Genomic DNA, 18,895 nt, shown 5'->3' with positions numbered 1-18,895 from the left:
CACATTTTAAAGTGGCTTTTTATTGTCACCAGCACAAGGTGCACCTGTGTAATGATCATGCTGTTTAATCAGTTTCTTGATATGCCACACCTGTCAGGTGGATGGATTATCTTGGAAAAGGAAAAATACTCACTAACAGGGATATAAACAAATCTGTGCATAACATCTTTGTCACGGTTTACTAAGCCAGAACCCAGAAGCAGACCAGGACAAGGTGAGTTGAAACGAAGGTGAGTATTTATTTAACAGATTCAAAAAACGATGCAGAATAATCCAGGGGACAGAGCGGGCGGCGGAGATGAGTTGGTGGAGGTGCAGTGGCAGATCCAATAATGGCTCGGCAGCCGCCGACAACCAGGCAGGGGTTGGGTGAAGGTTCCGGGAGATTGACTGCAGATAGAAACAAAACAGAGGTAAGTACACGGCAAGCCAACAAGGTGCAAAACAACAAAACTAACGCTAGAAACTCCAAGGCTGATACAATGATAAACATACTGTTCATGGCTAACGATCCGGCAGGGAATGGATGTCAGGTCAGAGCTTATGAAGGGTGATGATCAGGACCAGGTGTGCAGACCGCTGATGAGATGCAGGTGCGGTTAATCGGGAGATCTCCCGCCTAGCAACGTCGCCCGGCAACCAGGCCGGGAGCGTTCAAGAACCCTCAGGAAACTGGAGATTCCGAGCAGAAAAATGGCAACACAGGCAGGAACCGACTCAGGATGCAGGGTTCATGACAATCTTAGAGAAATAAGCTTTTTGTGCGTATGGATTTCAAAAAAAATTTCACCTTATGAAACATGGGACCAACACTTTACATGTTGCATTTTTGTTTTTCTTCAGTGTATATTTATGACATATCAGTACATTTAATGTCAAATCGCAATCCACCCCCACACATCCATTGTTTTTGAAACAACGGTGACATTACAAGCACATACAGTGCCTTCAGAAAGTATTCAAACCCCTTGACTTTTATCACATTTTGTTGTTACAGCCTGAATGTAAGATTTTGTGTCACTGATCTACACACAATAGCCCATAAAATCAAAGTGGAATTAGGTTTTTAGAAATGTTTACAAATTAATTAAAAATTAAAAGCTGAAATGTCAATAAGTATTCAAACTTTTGTTATGGAAAGCCTAAATAAGTTCAGGAGTAAAAATGTGCTTAACAAGTCACATAATAAACTGCATGGACTCACTCCGTGTGTAATAATAGTGTTTAAATGAGTACCCCATTTCTGTACCCCACACATACAATTGTCTGTATGGTCCAGTGCTTGACTTGGGCAGGAGCTCACCGGAGCTGAATATTAGCTCAAAAGTATTGTGGCGCTCCTGCACCTAGATATAAACTGTTCCAGCAACCAGCATGAGTAACGGCACCTATTTCAGTCCAAGTCAAGCACTGGTAGGGTCCCTCAGTCGAGCAGTGAATTTCAACCACAAAGACCAGGGAGGTTTTCCAATGGTTCGCAAAGAAGGGCACCTATTTGCAGTTGGGTAAAAATAAAACAAGCTGACATTGAATATCCCTTTGAGCATAGTGAAGTTATTAATTACACTTTGGATGGTGTATCAATACACCCAGTCACTACAAAGATACATGCACCCTTCCCAACTCAGTTGCTGGAGAGGAAGGAAACAGCTCAGGAATTTCACTATGAGGCCAGTGGTGATTAAAACAGTTACAATGTTTAATGGCTGTGATAGGAGATAGCTGAGGATGGATCAACAACATTGTAGTTACTCCACAATACTAACACAAATGACATAGTGAAAAGGAAGCCTGTACAGAATAAACAATATTCCAAAATATGCATCATGTTTGCAATAAGGCACTAAAATAATACTGCAAAAACAAATGTGGCAAAGAAATGAACTTTTTGTCCTGAATGCAAAGCGTTATGTTTGGGGCAAATACAACACAACACGTCACTGAGTACCACTCTTCATATTTTCAAGTGTGGTGGTTGCTGCATTATGTTATAGGTATGCTTGTCATCAGCAAGGACTAGGGAGTTTTTTAGGATAAAATTAAACGGAATAGAGCTAAGCACAGGCAAAATCCTAGAGGAAAACTTGGTTCAGTCTGCTTTCCAACAGACACTGGGAGTCTAATTCACCTTTCAGTAGGACAATTACCTAAAACACAAGGCCAAATATACACTGGAGTTGTTTACCAAGACGACATTGAATGTTCTTGAGTGGCCTAGTTACAGTTTTGACTTTCATCGGCTTGAGAATCTATGGTAAGACTTGAAAATGGCTGTCTAGCAATGATCAACAACAAACTTGACAGAGCAGGAAAGAATAAAACATTTAATAATGGGCAAATATTGTACAATCCAGGTGTGCAAAGCTCTTAGAGACTTACCTAGAAAGACTCACAGCTGTAATCAGGAAGGATTACTTTATCCTATCCCAGGTATTCCTTAAAGAGGTGGGGTTTCAAATGTCTCCGGAAGGTGGTGAGTGACTCCGCTGTCCTGACGTCGTGAGGGAGCTTGTTCCACCATTGGGGTGCCAGAGCAGCGAACAGTTTTGACTGGGCTGAGCGGGAACTATGCTTCCGCAGAGGAAGGGGAGCCAGCAGGCCAGAGGTGGATGAACGCAATGCCCTCGTTTGGGTGTAGGGACTGATCAGAGCCTGAAGGTACGGAGGTGCCGTTCCCCTCACAGCTCCATAGGCAAGCACCATGGTCTTGTAACAGATGCGAGCTTCAACTGGAAGCCAGTGGAGTGTGCGGAGGAGCGGGGTGACGTGAGAGAACTTGGGAAGGTTGAACACCAGACGGGCTGCTGCATTCTGGATGAGTTGTAGGGGTTTAATGGCACAGGCAGGGAGCCCAGCCAACAGCGAGTTGCAGTAATCCAGACGGGGAGATGACAAGTGCCTGGATTAGGACCTGTGCCGCTTCCTGTAAGGCAGGTCGTACTCTCCGAATGTTGTAGAGCATGAACCTGCAGGATCGGGTCACCGCCTTGATGTTAGCGGAGAACGACAGGGTATTTTCCAGGGTCACGCCAAGGCTCTTCGCACTCTGGGAGGAGGACACAACGGAGTTGTCAACCGTGATGGCGAGATCATGGAACGGGCAGTCCTTCCCCGGGAGGAAGAGCAGCTCCGTCTTGCCAAGGTTCAGCTTGAGGTGGTGATCCGTCATCCATACTGATATGTCTGCCAGACATGCAGAGATGCGATTCGCCACCTGGTTATCAGAAGGGGGGAAAGGAGAAGATTAGTTGTGTATCATCAGCGTAGCAATGATAGGAGAGGCCATGTGAGGATATGACAGAGCCAAGTGACTTGGTGTATAGCGAGAATAGGAGAGGGCCTAGAACTGAGCCCTGGGGACACCAGTGGTGAGAGCACGTGGTGCGGAGACAGCTTCTCGCCACGCCACTTGGTAGGAGCGACCGGTCAGGTAGGACGCAATCCAGAGTGAGCCGCGCCGGAGATGCCCAGCTCGGAGAGGGTGGAGAGGAGGATCTGATGGTTCACAGTATCAAAGGCAGCAGACAGGTCTAGAAGGACAAGAGCAGAAGAGAGAGAGTTAGCTTTAGCTGTGCGGAGAGCCTCCGTGACACAGAGAAGAGCAGTCTCAGTTGAATGACCAGTCCTGAAACCTGACTGGTTAGGATCAAGAAGGTCATTCTGAGAGAGATAGCAAGAGAGTTGGCTAAAGACGGCACGCTCAATAGTTTTGGAAAGAAAAGAAAGAAGGGATACTGGTCTGTAGTTGTTGACATCAGAGGGATCGAGTGTTGGTTTTTTTGAGAAGGGGTGCAACTCTCGCTCTCTTGAAGACGGAAGGGACATAGCCAGCGGTCAAGGATGAGTTGATCAGCGAGGTGAGGTAGGGGAGAAGGTCACCGGAGATGGTCTGGAGAAGAGAGGAGGGGATGGGGTCAAGCGGGCAGGTTGTTGGGGCGGCCTGCAGTCACAAGTCGCAAGATTTTATCTGGAGAGAGAGGGGAGAAAGAAGTCAAAGCATAGGGTAGGGCAGTGTGAGCAGGACCAGCAGTGTCATTAGACTTAACAAACGTGGATCGGATGTCGTCAACCTTCTTTTCAAAGTGGTTGACGAAGTCATCCACAGAGAGGGAGGAGGGGGGGATTCAGCAGGGAGGAGAATGTGGCAAAGAGCTTCCTAGGGTTAGAGGCAGATGCTTGGAATTTAGAGTGGTAGAAAGAGGCCTTAGCAGCAGAAACAGATGAAGAAAATGTAGAGAGGAGGGAGTGAAAAGATGCCAGGTCGGCAGGGAGTCTAGTTTTCTTCCATTTCCGCTCAGCTGCCCGGAGCTCTGTACTGTGAGCTCGCAATGAGTCATCAAGCCACGGAGCTGGAGGGGAGGACTGAGCCGGCCGGGAGGATAGGGGACACAGAGAGTCAAAGGATGCAGAAAGGGAGGAGAGGAGGGTTGAGGAGGCAGAATCAGGAGATTGGAGGGAGAAGGATTGAGCAGAGGGAAGAGATGATAGGATGGAAGAGGAGAGAGTAGTGGGAGAGAGAGAGCGAAGGTTGCGGCGGCGCATTACCATCTGTGTAGGGGGCAGAATGAGTAGTGTAGGAGGAGAGCGAGAGAGAAAAGGATACAAAGTAGTGGTCGGAGACATGGAGGGGAGTTGCAGTGAGATTAGTAGAAGAGCAGCATCTAGTAAAGATGAGGTCAAGCGTATTGCCTGCCTTGTGAGTAGGGGGACGGTGAGAGGGTGAGGTCAAAAGAGGAGAGGAGTGGAAAGAAGGAGGCAGAGAGAAATGAGTCAAATGTAGACGTAGGGAGGTTGAAATCCCCCAAAACTGTGAGGGGTGAGCCATCCTCAGGAAAGGAACTTATCAAGGCGTCAAGCTCATTGATGAACTCTCCAAGGGAACCTGGAGGGCGATAGATGACAAGGATATTAAGCTTAAATGGGCTAGTGACTGTGACAGCATGGAATTCAAATGAGGAGATAGACAGATGGGTTAGGGGAAAAATTGAGAATGTCCACTTGGGAGAGATGAGGATTCCTGTGCCACCACCCTCTGACCAGATGCTCTCGGGGTATGCGAGAACACATGGTCAGACGAGGAGAGAGCAGTAGGAGTAGCAGTGTTTTCAGTGGTAATCCATGTTTCCGTCAGCGCCAGGAAGTCGAGGGACTGGAGGGTAGCATAGGCTGGGATGAAGTCAGCCTTGTTGGCAGCAGAACGGCAGTTCCAGAGGCTGCCTGAGACCTGGAACTCCAGGTGTGTGGTGCGTGCAGGGACCACCAGGTTAGAGAGGCAGCAGCCACGCGGTGTGAGGCGTTTGTGTAGCCTGTGCGGAGAGGAGAGAACAGGGATAGGCAGAGGCATAGTTGACAGGCTGTAGCAGATGGCTACAATAATGCAGAGGAGATCGGAATGAAATGAACTAAACATCTGGGAAAGGAGAGAGCAGGGCCTCCCTCACCAAAACTCCCAAATATAACTCTCCCAACTTCCACTTTAGAAATTAGAATTGTTGTAAACTACAGCGGTTCAATGTTTCAAGGAATAGACTCAACTTACTTAATTCAGCTAGCTAACTATGACGCCATAGCTAACTAGCATGCTAGCATCCAATAACACACAGTTTAGCACCAATACTTGGTTACAACAAACTACCAATAGTGTGTTAACACACTAAACAGATAATTCGTGTCCGTGTCTAGTTCCTTTCATAACGCAGCAATAATTAAACGTTGGCTAGCTAGCACAAAGATATTGTATTTAGCTGCTACAGTACAGCTAGCTGGTAGTGTTGGCTAGCTAGCAATGGCTGCTGTGTTGACTTTGTTTGAAAAACGGCGTCGCTGCGAACGAATGTAGCTGGCTAAAAGGATATTATATTTAGTTGCTACCGTTGCTAATAGCTACTCGCCAGCTAGTCCAGGAGGTGAGTTAGCTAGCTAGCTAGCTTCGTGCTACACCCGGCACTGCCGAATACAATACTAACCTACAATAATTACATACAATAACTACCCACAACAACCCACGATGCCTACCTACAATACCTAACTACAATCTAAATACATAGTTTAAGCCTTACTCGACAAAGCCCAAGCTATGTATAAAGCCAAACTTACCCTCCTACCCTCCTCAGGTACTCCTTACCCTCCTCAGGTACTCCTGAGTGGCGCAGTGGTCTAAGGCACTGCATCGCAGTGCTAACTGTGCCACTAGAGATCCTGGTTCGAATCCAGGCTCTGTTACCGCCGGCCGCGACCGGGAGACTCATGGGCGGCGCACAATTGGCCCAGCGTCGTCCAGGGTAGGGGAGGGAATGGCCGGCAGGGATGTAGCTCAGTTGATAGAGCATGGCGTTTGCAACGCCAGGGTTGTGGGTTCGATTCCCACGGGGGGCCAGTATAAAAAAAAAAATGCATTCACTAACTGTAAGTCGCTCTGGATAAGAGCGTCTGCTAAATGACTAAAATGTAAATGTAAATGTACCCGACGCCAGCTGTCTGGGTGGCAGACAAGAAGACATTGGTCTTCTGCAATCAGTAGCTGTAATTAAGTATAGTAGCTACTAACTACCTAACGTTATGCGTCATGATTCCCGGTCTTGTCCCTTTTGGTTCCTCCACATTTTTATTTTTATTTTTAAATGGGCTTGTTTATTTAGTTTTATACAACAGGTGGGTCTAATCCTGAATGCTGATTGGTTAAAACCGCATTCCAGCCGGTGTCTATTCCACAAGTTACCACTGGCTACAGTAAATCTATGACGTTAAAATGCCTATTTACTCTGTTCCAGCTGACTGCGCAATCCACTGTCTCATCAGCCCAGCCAAGCAATTAATAAACTTCATCTCCACTATAAAAAACATCTAGACATTATCTCACATTTCTTTTAGTTTTTACAGCGGAGATTTGTATAAACCTTGCTGTCTGTTTCTCCGACATTTGAAACATGGTTTCAATATTCAAATTTGATCTTCAGCTGCCCCATAGTAAGGAACGTGTCGGTAGTCGGAATGAGACAGACAGGCAGGCAGCATTTCTCAGCCAGTCGAAATCATGAATCAGCTGGTATCGTTTTTATGGATATATACAAAGAAATGTATTTACAAAAAAAGTTTAAACGAAATGAAGTGCAGCTAGTTTGCAGTCTTTCCAGCTTCATTTTGAAGTGATCGTGTTAGCTGTGTTGTTGGCTAGCTCCTCTGAACAACAGTGTCCTGACGAGTGAGCACATATTCTATGCCAGGCGAAATCGCGCCTCATTAGCTCTTTGTTATGGATGTATCCAAATAAATTAGAAAACAGTTTAAACGAATGCAAATGCGGCTACTTTGCTGTTATTCTGGCTGCAGTTTTTGACGTGACTGTAAGTTAGCCGTAGTTGGCTAGCTAGCAAGCAAGGGATAAGAATGTTGCCAGCCAGTATGGCAATGGAACATTTAGAACGAACGACTGGGTCGTGTCCATAGATACAGAACAAAAAGACTGAACAACTGGGTCGCGTCTCTAGCAATCGAACCAATAGAACGAACGACAAGCCGGTTTAGGTAGCAACCCTAGATTTGTGTCGGGACTATATCTTGTGGAAGGATGAAATAGTATGAATAAATTAATCCAAATAAAATTTTTTATGAAAATATGTCAATCATTATTTGAATATGTTGGTAACCTGTTGTATAAAAGTGATAATGCCCTCGAAGCCGGTGTTTGAAGGATATATTGGCACAGTTTCGAAGGCATTATCACTTAAGCGATTGCTACAGTATGGCAATTTTTTAAAATGTCAGGAGTCATTTCTAAGCGCCATGATTCATTCCAGCAGCGCGCCATTCTTGCTTGGTCTCCATGGCAACCTCTGTTTGTCAGTGTCTTAGTCACATCATTGTGGTCACATTCTAACCATCAGTGCAAGAATAATGAAAAAGTTAGACCAGGGACTTAAATCTGCTTGGAAATCTATGGCCTTCATGTACATATCTCCCTCAAATACTTCGTACCTCTTCACATTGATCTGGTACTGACACTCCCTGTTTACTGTATAGCTCCATTCTTGTGTATTTTATTTTATTCCTCTTGTGGAATTTCTAAGCGCCATGATTCATTCCAGCAGCGCTCCATTCTTGCTTGGTCTCCATGGCAACCTCTGTTTGTCAGTGTCTTAGTCACATCATTGTGGTCACATTCTAACCATCAGTGCAATAATAATGAAAAAAGTAGACCAGGGACTTCCTATGAATTATTAATGCACAGAGAAAACTGTGGGTTGTGTATCCTGTTTTATTACTTAAACTGAACAAAAATATAAAAGCAACATGTAAAGTGTTGGTCCCATGTTTCATGAGCTGAAATAAAAGATCCCAGAAATGTTCCATACGCACAAAAAGCTTATTTCTCAAATGTTGTGCCCAAATTTGTTTACATCCCTGTTAGTGAGCATTTCTCCTTAGCCAAGATAATCCATCCACCTGACAGGTGTGGCATATCAAGAAGCTGATTAAACAGCATGATCATTACACAGGTGCCCCTTGTGCTGGGGACAATAAAAGGCCCTCTAAAATGTGCAGTTTTGTCACACAACACAATGCCACAGATATTCAAGTTTTCAGGGAGCGTGCAATTGGCATGCTGACTGCAGGAATGTTCACCAGAGCTGTTGCCAGATAATTGAATGTTCATTTCTTTACCATAAGCCGCCTCCAACGTCCTTTTAGAGAATTTGGCAGTACGTCCAACCGGCCTCACAACAGCAGACCACGTGTATGGCGTTGTGTGGGTGAACAGTTTGCTGATGTCAACGTTGTGAACAGAGTGCCCCATGGTGGCGATGGGGTTATGGTATGGGAAGGCGTAAGCTACGGACAACGAACACAATTGCAGTTTATTGATGGCAATTTGAATGCACAGAAATACAGTGAGGCCCATTTTTTAAAAGTTATCTGTGACCAACAGATGCATATCTGTAATCCCAGTCATGTGAAATCCATAGATTAGGGCCTAATGAATTTATTTCAATTGACTGATTTCCTCAAATGAACTGTAACTCAGTAAAATCTTTGAAATTGTTGCATGTTGCGTTTATATTTTTGTTCAGTATATATAATGTAGACGACACTGAAGTGGCCTTGTTAGAGTTTTGACTTAAATCGGTTTGAAAATGTATGGCCTTCATGTACATATCTACCTCAAATACCTGTACCTTTGCACATTGATCTGGTACTGGTACTCCCTGTATATAGCTCCATTCTTGTGTTACTTTGTATTATTACTTTTAAACTGCATTGTTGGGAAGGGCTTGTAAGCAAGCATTGCATGGAAAAGTCTACACCAGTTGTATTCAGGGCATGTGACAAATAACATTTGATTTGATGACAGGATTTGCAGGGAAGTTTCTATATGGTCATTCAGGCTTGAAGAAGCATGCAGCACCTCATCTGTCTTATATCCGCCATTTTGTAAGACGTGACGTTTGCATCTTTGCAGCTTCCTGACTCTTTGCCTAACGGGTTGAATTACCCACAGGCAGGCGGCCACCACCCCCACCCCCACCAATCACAGACCATGATCGTGACGTCCGCATCGGCCACACCCCCACACCGCTCGGTGCGGGACCAGCAGTACGAGGGCGCCATCAACAAGATCTCCATCCAGCAGTACCAGTCTCCTCTGCCCATGGCCACCACCACCCGGCCCCAGAGCGCACGCTGCCTCATACAGACCAAAGGCCAGAAGAGCATGGACGACTTCCAGGAGCAGGTTGGCCATTACACTATCTGTCTCTCTCTCTCTCTCTATATGTCTCTTTGATTGTCTCTGTGTTTCTCTCTCTCTCTCTCTCTCTCTCTCTCTCTCTCTTTCTCTGTGTTTGTCTCTGTGTGTTGGTCTCGCTCACCCCCGCCCTTTCAATCATCCTTTCATTCTTTCTCCCTTTCAATCTGTCACCAACAGATCTCTGAGAGGCCTATATTATGGCTAGCGGCATATAGAGAGGAGAGATGTTGCACCATGTAATTACACAGTTATACAATACCAAATGTCTATTTTTGGCATGATGTTGTTTTTGTGTCATTTGGTAGTTCTGTCTGCGGATAGAGAAGAATCCAGGTTTAGGGTTCAGCATCTCAGGGGGAATCAGTGGCCAAGGGAACCCCTTCAAGCCTTCTGACATGGTAAGATTAAAGCAGCTAAATGTTCTCTGTGTGCATGTGATACTGTGCAGTCTGTGCCAAGGAACATGTTCCATTTTTCTCTTATTCCTTAAGGTGTTTGAATAACCACTGCACAGCACTGTATGTTTCACTTCCGAGTTTCCATGGTAACAGGTGCTACTGCAACACTGTATGGGGTGCTGCAGTTGACTTGGTTAACTTTGAACCTTTTTATTATACGCCAATAATGAGCAAGAATGAAGAAAAGACAACACTTATGTGGCAATGATTTGTAATGTAGTCATAAGGTTGGCAAATGTCCAATAGTTCAATAGTGTCTTGTTGCCATGTAACAGCAAAGAAAAGAGCCGGTGAGAAAAATGTCCATAGCTTTGCATTTACAATTTTTCAAAATCAGTTACAATGTTGCCGCTGGCAATTTTTCCCCTTATTATCGTTTTAAAAGATCAAAGCCTTACATTGACATTAGATTTGTATGGGGAAGGTCTTGTAAGCCATAGGAATAGAATTCAGATTCAATGTTGTAAACATTGTTATAGCCATTGAATGTGTTGTATATTTTGTATGCATATCATCTCCCATCTTAACACCCCACTGAAAGGTGGTGCATGCTGATTGCTGAGGATATCTTCTATGGGCCTGCTTTCCTGTGATGCCTCAAGGACTACCTGCTGTAATAATACTTGAGTCATTAGATGATAGTAATGTTATTCGGGTTCAAGTGAGGTTTAACTGTTTAACTGTGTTGAATGAGGCTCTTCATATAGTATTATGAGCATTTTCATATGGTTTAAACGCATGCAAAGATTGGTATACTTATAATCTCTGCCTTGACTAGCCATTTTTTGGAAACATGCAATGTAAAAAACATCCCCCAGTGTCCATATTTTTGTAAATAGCTGGAAAAATATATTTTTTATATTAACTGTATTAGTACTGTTAATATGTTTAAATTAAAGGTAGACGTAAATGCCATGTAAGTACATCTAGTTCTTGAATTTAACCAACAGCACACATAGACAAGCTTTTAAAAAATATATCTTGTGAAAAATCCTTACGGTAGTTGTCTGCTTTTTACAGACTAGCTAAATCTACAAAGTTAATGTTGGCAATGGCATATCAATCAAAATCAAGCACAGAATTTGAGTTCGAGAAAAACACAAACAAAAGCACCAAACACCCAGTTTCAAAGGCAAAGATTCTAAACCATCTTCACCATGTGGTTCCTAATCTCATATCACTTTTGACTTATAGGGTATCTTTGTTACTAGGGTACAGCCTGATGGACCGGCCTCCAACCTGCTACAGCCTGGGGACAAAATACTGAAGGTAACCATGTTCTTCATCACCGCATCGATCATCATTGTCCTCTGAGTCTGTGAGAGCGCATCCTCCCTCCGCCACATTGCCAGTAGAGGCTTTGCATGTGGTATTTTGTGCTGGACGTACGTGTGTCTACCAAGTGAGCATGGTCCTCTGTTTTGACCTCTGTCAAACCTCCAACATGCTTTACTTGTTCCCATGTCAGACAAAACTAATAGTGCTTATTGTGTCCTAATAAAGGCCCATAGAAACAGATTAAAACACCTAAGTGGATAACATACAAGTAACTTTACTGATATGATAGGATTCCTAATGTGATGTTTTATATGCATGAAAACTAAGTAGCAACCAGCAATTTAATGTGCTGGATGAATTGGTTTGTTTCTGAAATACTAGTGAAGGTCAAAGTACAACCTGGGCCCGTATCTACAAAGCGTCTCAGAGTAGAAAATTGGTCGTGCTGGGAATAGAGACATTTTTACTCCTATTCTTATGAGTAAAAATAAAAGCTATGCATGAAGCCTCTTTCATAAGAGTCCCACCTGAGGGGCAGCGAGTCAGTGGTTACTAGCTGGCTTTGCTAATAGCTACTTTATTGAGGAAAAATGTACTTACTATGACTGTGATATGTGGTTGTCCCACCTAGCTATTTTAAGATTAATGCACTAACTGTATGTTGCTCTGGATAAGAGCTTCTGCTAAATGACTAAAATGCTAAATGTTCCTGTGCCACATGTAATTGCTTTGGAGTTGTTAAAATAATGTCTTGATATTTCTATATGATCAATCCATAAATAATCTAGACCTAGACCATGCAACAGTACCTCTTGCGCATTTGACAATGATTTCACATGAGGGCTATTTCACATGATATGCATAAATACTTACAGTATAACCACTAGGCTAATAAATAAACACATATTTTTCTTTCAATTATTTAATTAACCTACATAATGTTATTTCAAGTTATCCCTTTGGAGCACAATATCACATTGGTAAAGAAAAGATGCCTAAATTGACCATGCCTATCGTTGGGCAATTGAAGGCAACTAGGGCCAATGTTAGCTTTGATTGTGTTTGATGAAAATGATAGAACCTTAAAACATTTTATGCAACATTATCGGCAACTGACTTGTTGCCTACTGTGCCAAAGTGATATATCGGTAATATTATATAAATGCCACTTTTAACAAACATCAGAATTGGTTAAAAAAAGGTTATGCATGCCAACATGTTAGGCAGGAATTAAGAATAGGCAAAGTAATTGGGTCAGGTGAAAATATATCAATTGTTTTACCATTTCAACATTTCATGTAGCCTACAGTCACATTCAATGTTGTTATCTGAAGTCTGATATAGTTCACAGCTGGCAATGCTTCATCGCGATTGGTTATTCCCAATCATTTGCAACAATATCAATGAGCGTCATCACTATATTTCCTTAGCGGCACCTCAAACTCTCGTGATTACCAGCTGAGTGAAACTTTGATGAATTGATTAAATTACACCTGGCTCAGAGTTTGTCTGAGCAGTGTCTTAACATCATCCTAAAACCTACTCTGAGCTGGGTTTTTGTTGTTGTCTTAAACCAGGTTTTAACAGGATTCCTAGCATATTTTCTGAGATGCTTTGTGGATATGGCCCTTGATTTAAACTTTTTTGATAATCTTGAAAGCCCTGCAGCCATTTCTTCTCAACTATTTTCTCTATCTTTTCAACTTTGCATTGTGCAGCAGAGATTGCATCGGGTCTTCTTTTCTCCTTCAGTATCATCAGATCCCCCAAGTCTCTTTTTCTAAATACTTCAGGAGTAAACCTTTTAGGAAGAGCATAAGAGCTCTTCCACCCCATGCGATAAGAAACAAATTACACACTATGATGTAGTGTTGTATTTAGCTTAGGTAGAGGGCTGTTATTTTAAAGGGAACTCACCATCACACATACAGTACATATGGATGACGTTGTCAAAGTAAGTGTTTCCCATAGTGCAGAGAGGGAACTGTACCCCTGTAGATTGTCCGATTCCTGGTCCATGTGAAGCTACTGTCCAGGCTAGTCAAACACCTGACAGTGAAGCCTACATGAACAAGCCAGGCTCTCTGTGCCAATACAATTTAATGGGATTGGAATAGTCCCTACAGTAATTGGCATGTCTCTTGTATCTGTGTGGCTTTAAATGTGTGCTAGTAGAAGCCCTCGCCCCTCGCCCACCTGTAGCCTGCAGAAGCAGGAACCTCTCTACTCTCTCCACAGATGCAAGTGTTAGCTGAAGGACAGACCTCTAAAGATCCACTTCTCTCCTCCTTCTCTTCTTTACAGCATGACCTCCTCCTCCTGTGTGCATCTCTCTGCTTTGTCTCTCCTCTTTTCCTTGACAGTGTTGTTTGTTTATCTCCTCTGAGCTAGGGCTATTCCCAGTCCTCTCCGTGCCACCCTGCCCCGCCCCGCCCTGCCCCTTCTCACCCACGTCACTCTGTTCACCCTCTGCTTAATTTTTGCATTGCAGGCCAATGGACATAGTTTTTTACACATGGAACATGAAACTGCTGTGTCTCTTCTGAAGAATTTCCAGAAAACTGTGGACTTGGTAATCTTAAGGGAGAGCACAATTTAAATATTTTTTATAACATTAGTGCTTCTCACCCAAACGGGTTGTGGAAATGTGTAAAACCGGTTTTTATCTAGGAACAGTGACATTTGCCGATTGCTGGACCAATGGCAAATACTAGTGCCAAATGTACTATAGGATACATATCTTATAACCTATCTATTAATTTTATGTAAACAGGAATTGTATCTCTTGAGTTGATGTGAACGAAAGTAATTTTTGTCATTCAGACTGAGGCTGTAGGTTGGAGCAATTTTCTTAGTTTTTATTTGGACATTTTTTGCGTATTTATATTGCCTTTTATTTTGTACCTTTTTCATTGTAGCTTCTCATTTTACTCTCGAGCATGAAAACACACTAGCTCTTTAGGAATTACATTCACCATAAACACTGCCTCAACTTTGTATATGCCTTGGGTAAATATTTTCATTTACAATAAAGACATGAACAGTAGCGAGAGGAATGGTACAGAAAATACATTTTTTCAATGTTCTTGAATTGTTGAAATTAATTGTGTAAAAAAAATCCTACCTTAATACATGGCCAATTTATCAACAGTATAAAAAATTAAAAAATCATTATAGGTTTTCCCACTGGTTTATTTCATGAATGTATTAACACTATATTGATCGTTATTCCCAACCAGTCACTACATTCTATAAGGTAGATTTTTGGTAGTTGCTCAATAATGTATATGTTTGCACAAATGAGCTACATTTTAAAAGTAGAGCAATATTCTATCCCACATCTGAAAGTATTTTTGATTACAAGACTACCCTAGAGGGCCATCTGCTGGCTACATTATGTGTTTACACGTATGTACTGTAATTGCTCCAAGGAGTATGTAATGTCACATACCTCCACATTCATCTCCTAAAGAATTTACATACAGAAAAGTTGTAACATTGTTTCTCTTCTGTTTATGTATTTTATTTAATTTTTTTCGCACTGATTTGAAGTGGTGTGAGTCATTTTACTGAGCTTTTCAGCACCACTCTGTAGAACACAAAATTACTTTTGATGTCTTCATTTTAAGCACAGTTTATTATGAGAATGTGCTATTGGAAAAGTATTCATGTGAGAATTATGTATAATTTTTTAAACAATGCTACTGACCAGAATAGCCATTTCACTTTGTTCCATTTCTGGATGGATGTTCATTTTAAGTTCTGATGTTACAGCATGCTTTCATGTTTATAATGATCTTTGGATCTATTTTTGGGATACATTCTCTGTGTTCAAATTTTAGGGTCTCTCTCATAAATACATTTCTCTCATTGCAAACCGGTGAGGTTTGCAAAGAGACAAATTTTTACATTGTGACATTTGATGCCATTTTATTACAATCAAAAACATACACCTTATGAGCCCTAACAATGTTTCATAACTATTTTTGTCAAATGTAGCATCAATTGTGACATTCTTGAGCAAAACCAAGCACCTATAACCCTATGGAGGGACCCTGGTTGAATTGAATTTGTGCCAAGCTAAGCTGGTATGTGGTACTTCAATATCCAGTCAATTATGAGTTAAAATGTTCAAGATATTGTGAGATAATATAATTATTTTTAATAAATGTTTTCAGGTTATTATTCATAATTTATTGATATACCTTAGCTTTGCTCAAATTGCGCGATTTTATAAGGACAATGAAAAAGTATGGATGAAGTACTTATGACTTGGAGAATAAAAGCTGTACTATCAAATGTATAAAACATATTTCTACAGTAATTGTGAATTTGTGTTATACAAATATATTATATATGAATATAAAAATGGTCATTTTTGTATATGTTTAAAATACAATTAAATATTTAAAAAAGCGAATATATGGTACTATTCAGTCTAATTGCAGTGTTGATGTAAATAATTGTGACTGAAAACACATTGAGATAATTTATTCCTATAGATTGTGAATGTACTCCAAGATTTTGCAGTATGAAGACTAACTGGACTTGAATGCTGCTTCATTTTTTGTGCTAAAAGTAATTTTAACTATTGAAAGAGAATTATTCTGTTTAGTTGGACAAATTTAGTGACACTTTATTATACTATTTATTTGCACATGCAAGTTTAATCCTTCCATTTCTTTTTATGTATTAACACAAAGACGTAATTGTTGAAGTGTATATATATATATATATATATATATATATATATATATATATATATACACTACCAGTCAAAGGTTTGGACACACCTACTCATTCGAGGGTTTTTCTTAATTTTGTTCTATTTTTTACATTGTAGAATAATAGTGAAGACATCAAAACTATGAAATAACAAATATGGAATCATGTAGTAACCAAAAAAGTGTTCAACAAATCAAAATATATTATATATTTGAGATTCTTCAAATAGCCACCCTTTGCCTTGATGACAAGTGCAGTCGCAAACACCATCAAGCGCTATGATGAAACTGGCTCTCATGAGGACCGCCACAGGAATAGAAGACCCAGAGTTACCTCTTCTGCAGAGGATAAGTTCATTAGAGTTACCAGCCTCAGAAATTGCAACCCAACAAATTATTCACAGAGTTCAAGTAACAGACACATCTCAACATCAACTGTTTAGAGGAGACTGTGTGAATCAGGCCTTCATGATCGATTGCTGCAAAGAAACCACTACTAAAGGACACCAATAAGAAGAAGAGACTTGCTTAGGCCAAGAAACATGAGCAATGGACATTAGACCGGTGGAAATGTGTCCTTTGGTCTGGAATCCAAATTTGAGATTTTTGGTTCAAACCGCTGTGTCTTTGTGAGACGCGGTGTGGGTGAACGGATGATCTCCGCATGTGTAGTTCCCACTGTAAAGCATGGAGGAGGAGGTGTTATGGTGTGGGGGTGCTTTGCTGGTGACACTGTCTGTGATTTATTTAGAATTCAAGGCACACTTAACCAGCATGGCTACCACAGCATTCTGCAGCGATACGCCATCCCATCTGGTTTGGGCTTAGTGGGACTATCATTTGTTTTTCAACAGGACAATGACCCAACACACCTCCAGGCTGTGTAAGGGCTATTTGACCAAGAAGGAGAGTGATGGAGTGCTGCATCAGATGACCTGGCTTCCACAATCCCTTGATCTCAACCCAATTGAGATGGTTTGGGATGAGTCGGACCGCAGAGTGAAGGAAAAGCAGGCAACAAGTGCTCAGCATATGTGGGAACTCCTTCAAGTGTTGGAAAAGCATTCCAGGTGAAGCTGGTGGAGAGAATGCCAAGAGTGTGCAAAGCTGTCATCAAGGCAAAGGCTGGCTATTTGAAGAATCTCAAATATAAAATATATTTTGATTTGTTTAACACTTTTTTGGTTACTACATGATTCCATATGTGTTATTTCATAGTTTTGATGTATTCACTACTATTCTACAATATAGAAAATCGTAAAAATAAAGAAATACCCTTGAATGAGTAGGTGTATCCAAACTTTTGACTGGTACTGTATATATATATATGTGTGTATATATATATGTGTATATACAATGGGGAGAACAAGTATTTGATACACTGCCGATTTTGCAGGTTTTCCTACTTACAAATCATGTAGAGGTCTGTAATTTTTATCATAGGTACACTTCAACTGCGAGAGACGGAATCTAAAACAAAAATCCAGAAAATCACATTGTATTATTTTTAAGTAATTAATTTGCATTTTATTGCATGACATAGGTATTTGATCACCTACCAACCAGTAAGAATTCCAGCTCTCACAGACCTGTTAGTTTTTCTTTAAGAAGTCCTCCTGTTCTCCACTCATTACCTGTATTAACTGCACCTGTTTGAACTCGTTACCTGTATAAAAGACACCTGTCCACACACTCAATGAAACAGACTCCAACCCCTCCACATTGGCCAAGACCAGAAAGCTGTGTAAGGACATCAGGGATAAAATTGTAGACCTGCACAAGGCTGGGATGGGCTACAGGACAATAGGCAAGCAGCTTGGTGAGAAGGCAACAACTGTTGGCGCAATTATTAGAAAATGGAAGAAGTTCAAGATGACGGTCAATCATCGTCGGTCTGGGGCTCCATGCAAGATCTCACCTCGTGGGGGATCAATGATCATGAGGAAGGTGAGGGAACAGCCCAGAACTACATAGCAGGACCTGGTCAATGACCTGAAGAGAGCTGGGACCACAGTCTCAAAGAAAACCATTAGTAACACACTACGCCGTCATGGATTAAAATCCTGCTGCGCACGCTAGTTCCCCCTGCTCAAGCCAGCTCATGTCCAGGCCCGTCTGAAGTTTGCCAATGACCATCTGGATGATCCAGAGGAGGAATGGGAGAAGGTCATGTGGTCTGATGAGACAAAAATAGAGCTTTTTGGTCTAAACTCCACTCGCCGTGTTTGGAGGAAGAAGAAGGATGAGTACAACCCCAAGAACACCATCCCAACCGTGAAGCATGGAAGTGGAAACATCATTCTTTGGGGATGCTTTTCTGCAAAGGGAACAGGACGACTGCACCGTATTGAGGGGAGGATGGATGGGGCCATGTATCGCAAGATCTTGGCCAACAACCTCCTTCCCTCAGTAAGAACATTGAAGATGGGTCGTGGCTGGGTCTTCCAGCATGACAACGACCCGAAACATACAGCCAGGGCAACTAAGGAGTGGCTCCGTAAGAAGCATCTCAAGGTCCTGGAGTGGCCTAGCCAGTCTCCAGACCTGAACCCAATAGAAAATCTTTGGAGGGAGCTGAAAGTCCATATTGCCCAGCGACAGCCCCGAAACCTGAAGGATCTGGAGAAGGTCTGTATGGAGGAGTGGGCCAAAATCCCTGCTGCAGAGTGTGCAAACCTGGTCAAGACCTA

General features: G+C 42.1%; 1 protein-coding gene across 4 annotated transcripts in view; it reads left to right on the top strand.

Moving 5' to 3' along the window:
• The window catches only part of LOC121540258 (leucine-rich repeat-containing protein 7-like), a 147,204-nt gene extending 131,000 nt beyond the window's left edge, over nt 1-16,204 (top strand). For 2 of the 4 annotated variants that reach the window (XM_041848994.2, XM_041848992.2), the window contains 4 exons: nt 9,497-9,730; nt 10,051-10,143; nt 11,398-11,472; nt 13,973-16,204. In XM_041848994.2, the coding sequence (XP_041704928.2) occupies nt 9,497-9,730; nt 10,051-10,143; nt 11,398-11,472; nt 13,973-14,080 (510 nt within the window). In that variant the 3' untranslated portion in view covers nt 14,081-16,204. Of the gene's footprint in view, nt 1-9,457; nt 9,731-10,050; nt 10,144-11,397; nt 11,473-13,972 lie in introns of all 4 variants that reach the window. The other 2 variants (XM_045207788.1, XM_041848989.2) reach the window with 1 other exon arrangement.
• Nucleotides 16,205-18,895: the final 2,691 nt, after the last annotated feature.

Source organism: Coregonus clupeaformis, chromosome 26 (genome assembly GCF_020615455.1).
Source record: "Coregonus clupeaformis isolate EN_2021a chromosome 26, ASM2061545v1, whole genome shotgun sequence".
Lineage (NCBI taxonomy): Eukaryota > Metazoa > Chordata > Actinopteri > Salmoniformes > Salmonidae > Coregonus > Coregonus clupeaformis.
This window is presented reverse-complemented; position numbering and strand designations above follow the sequence as displayed.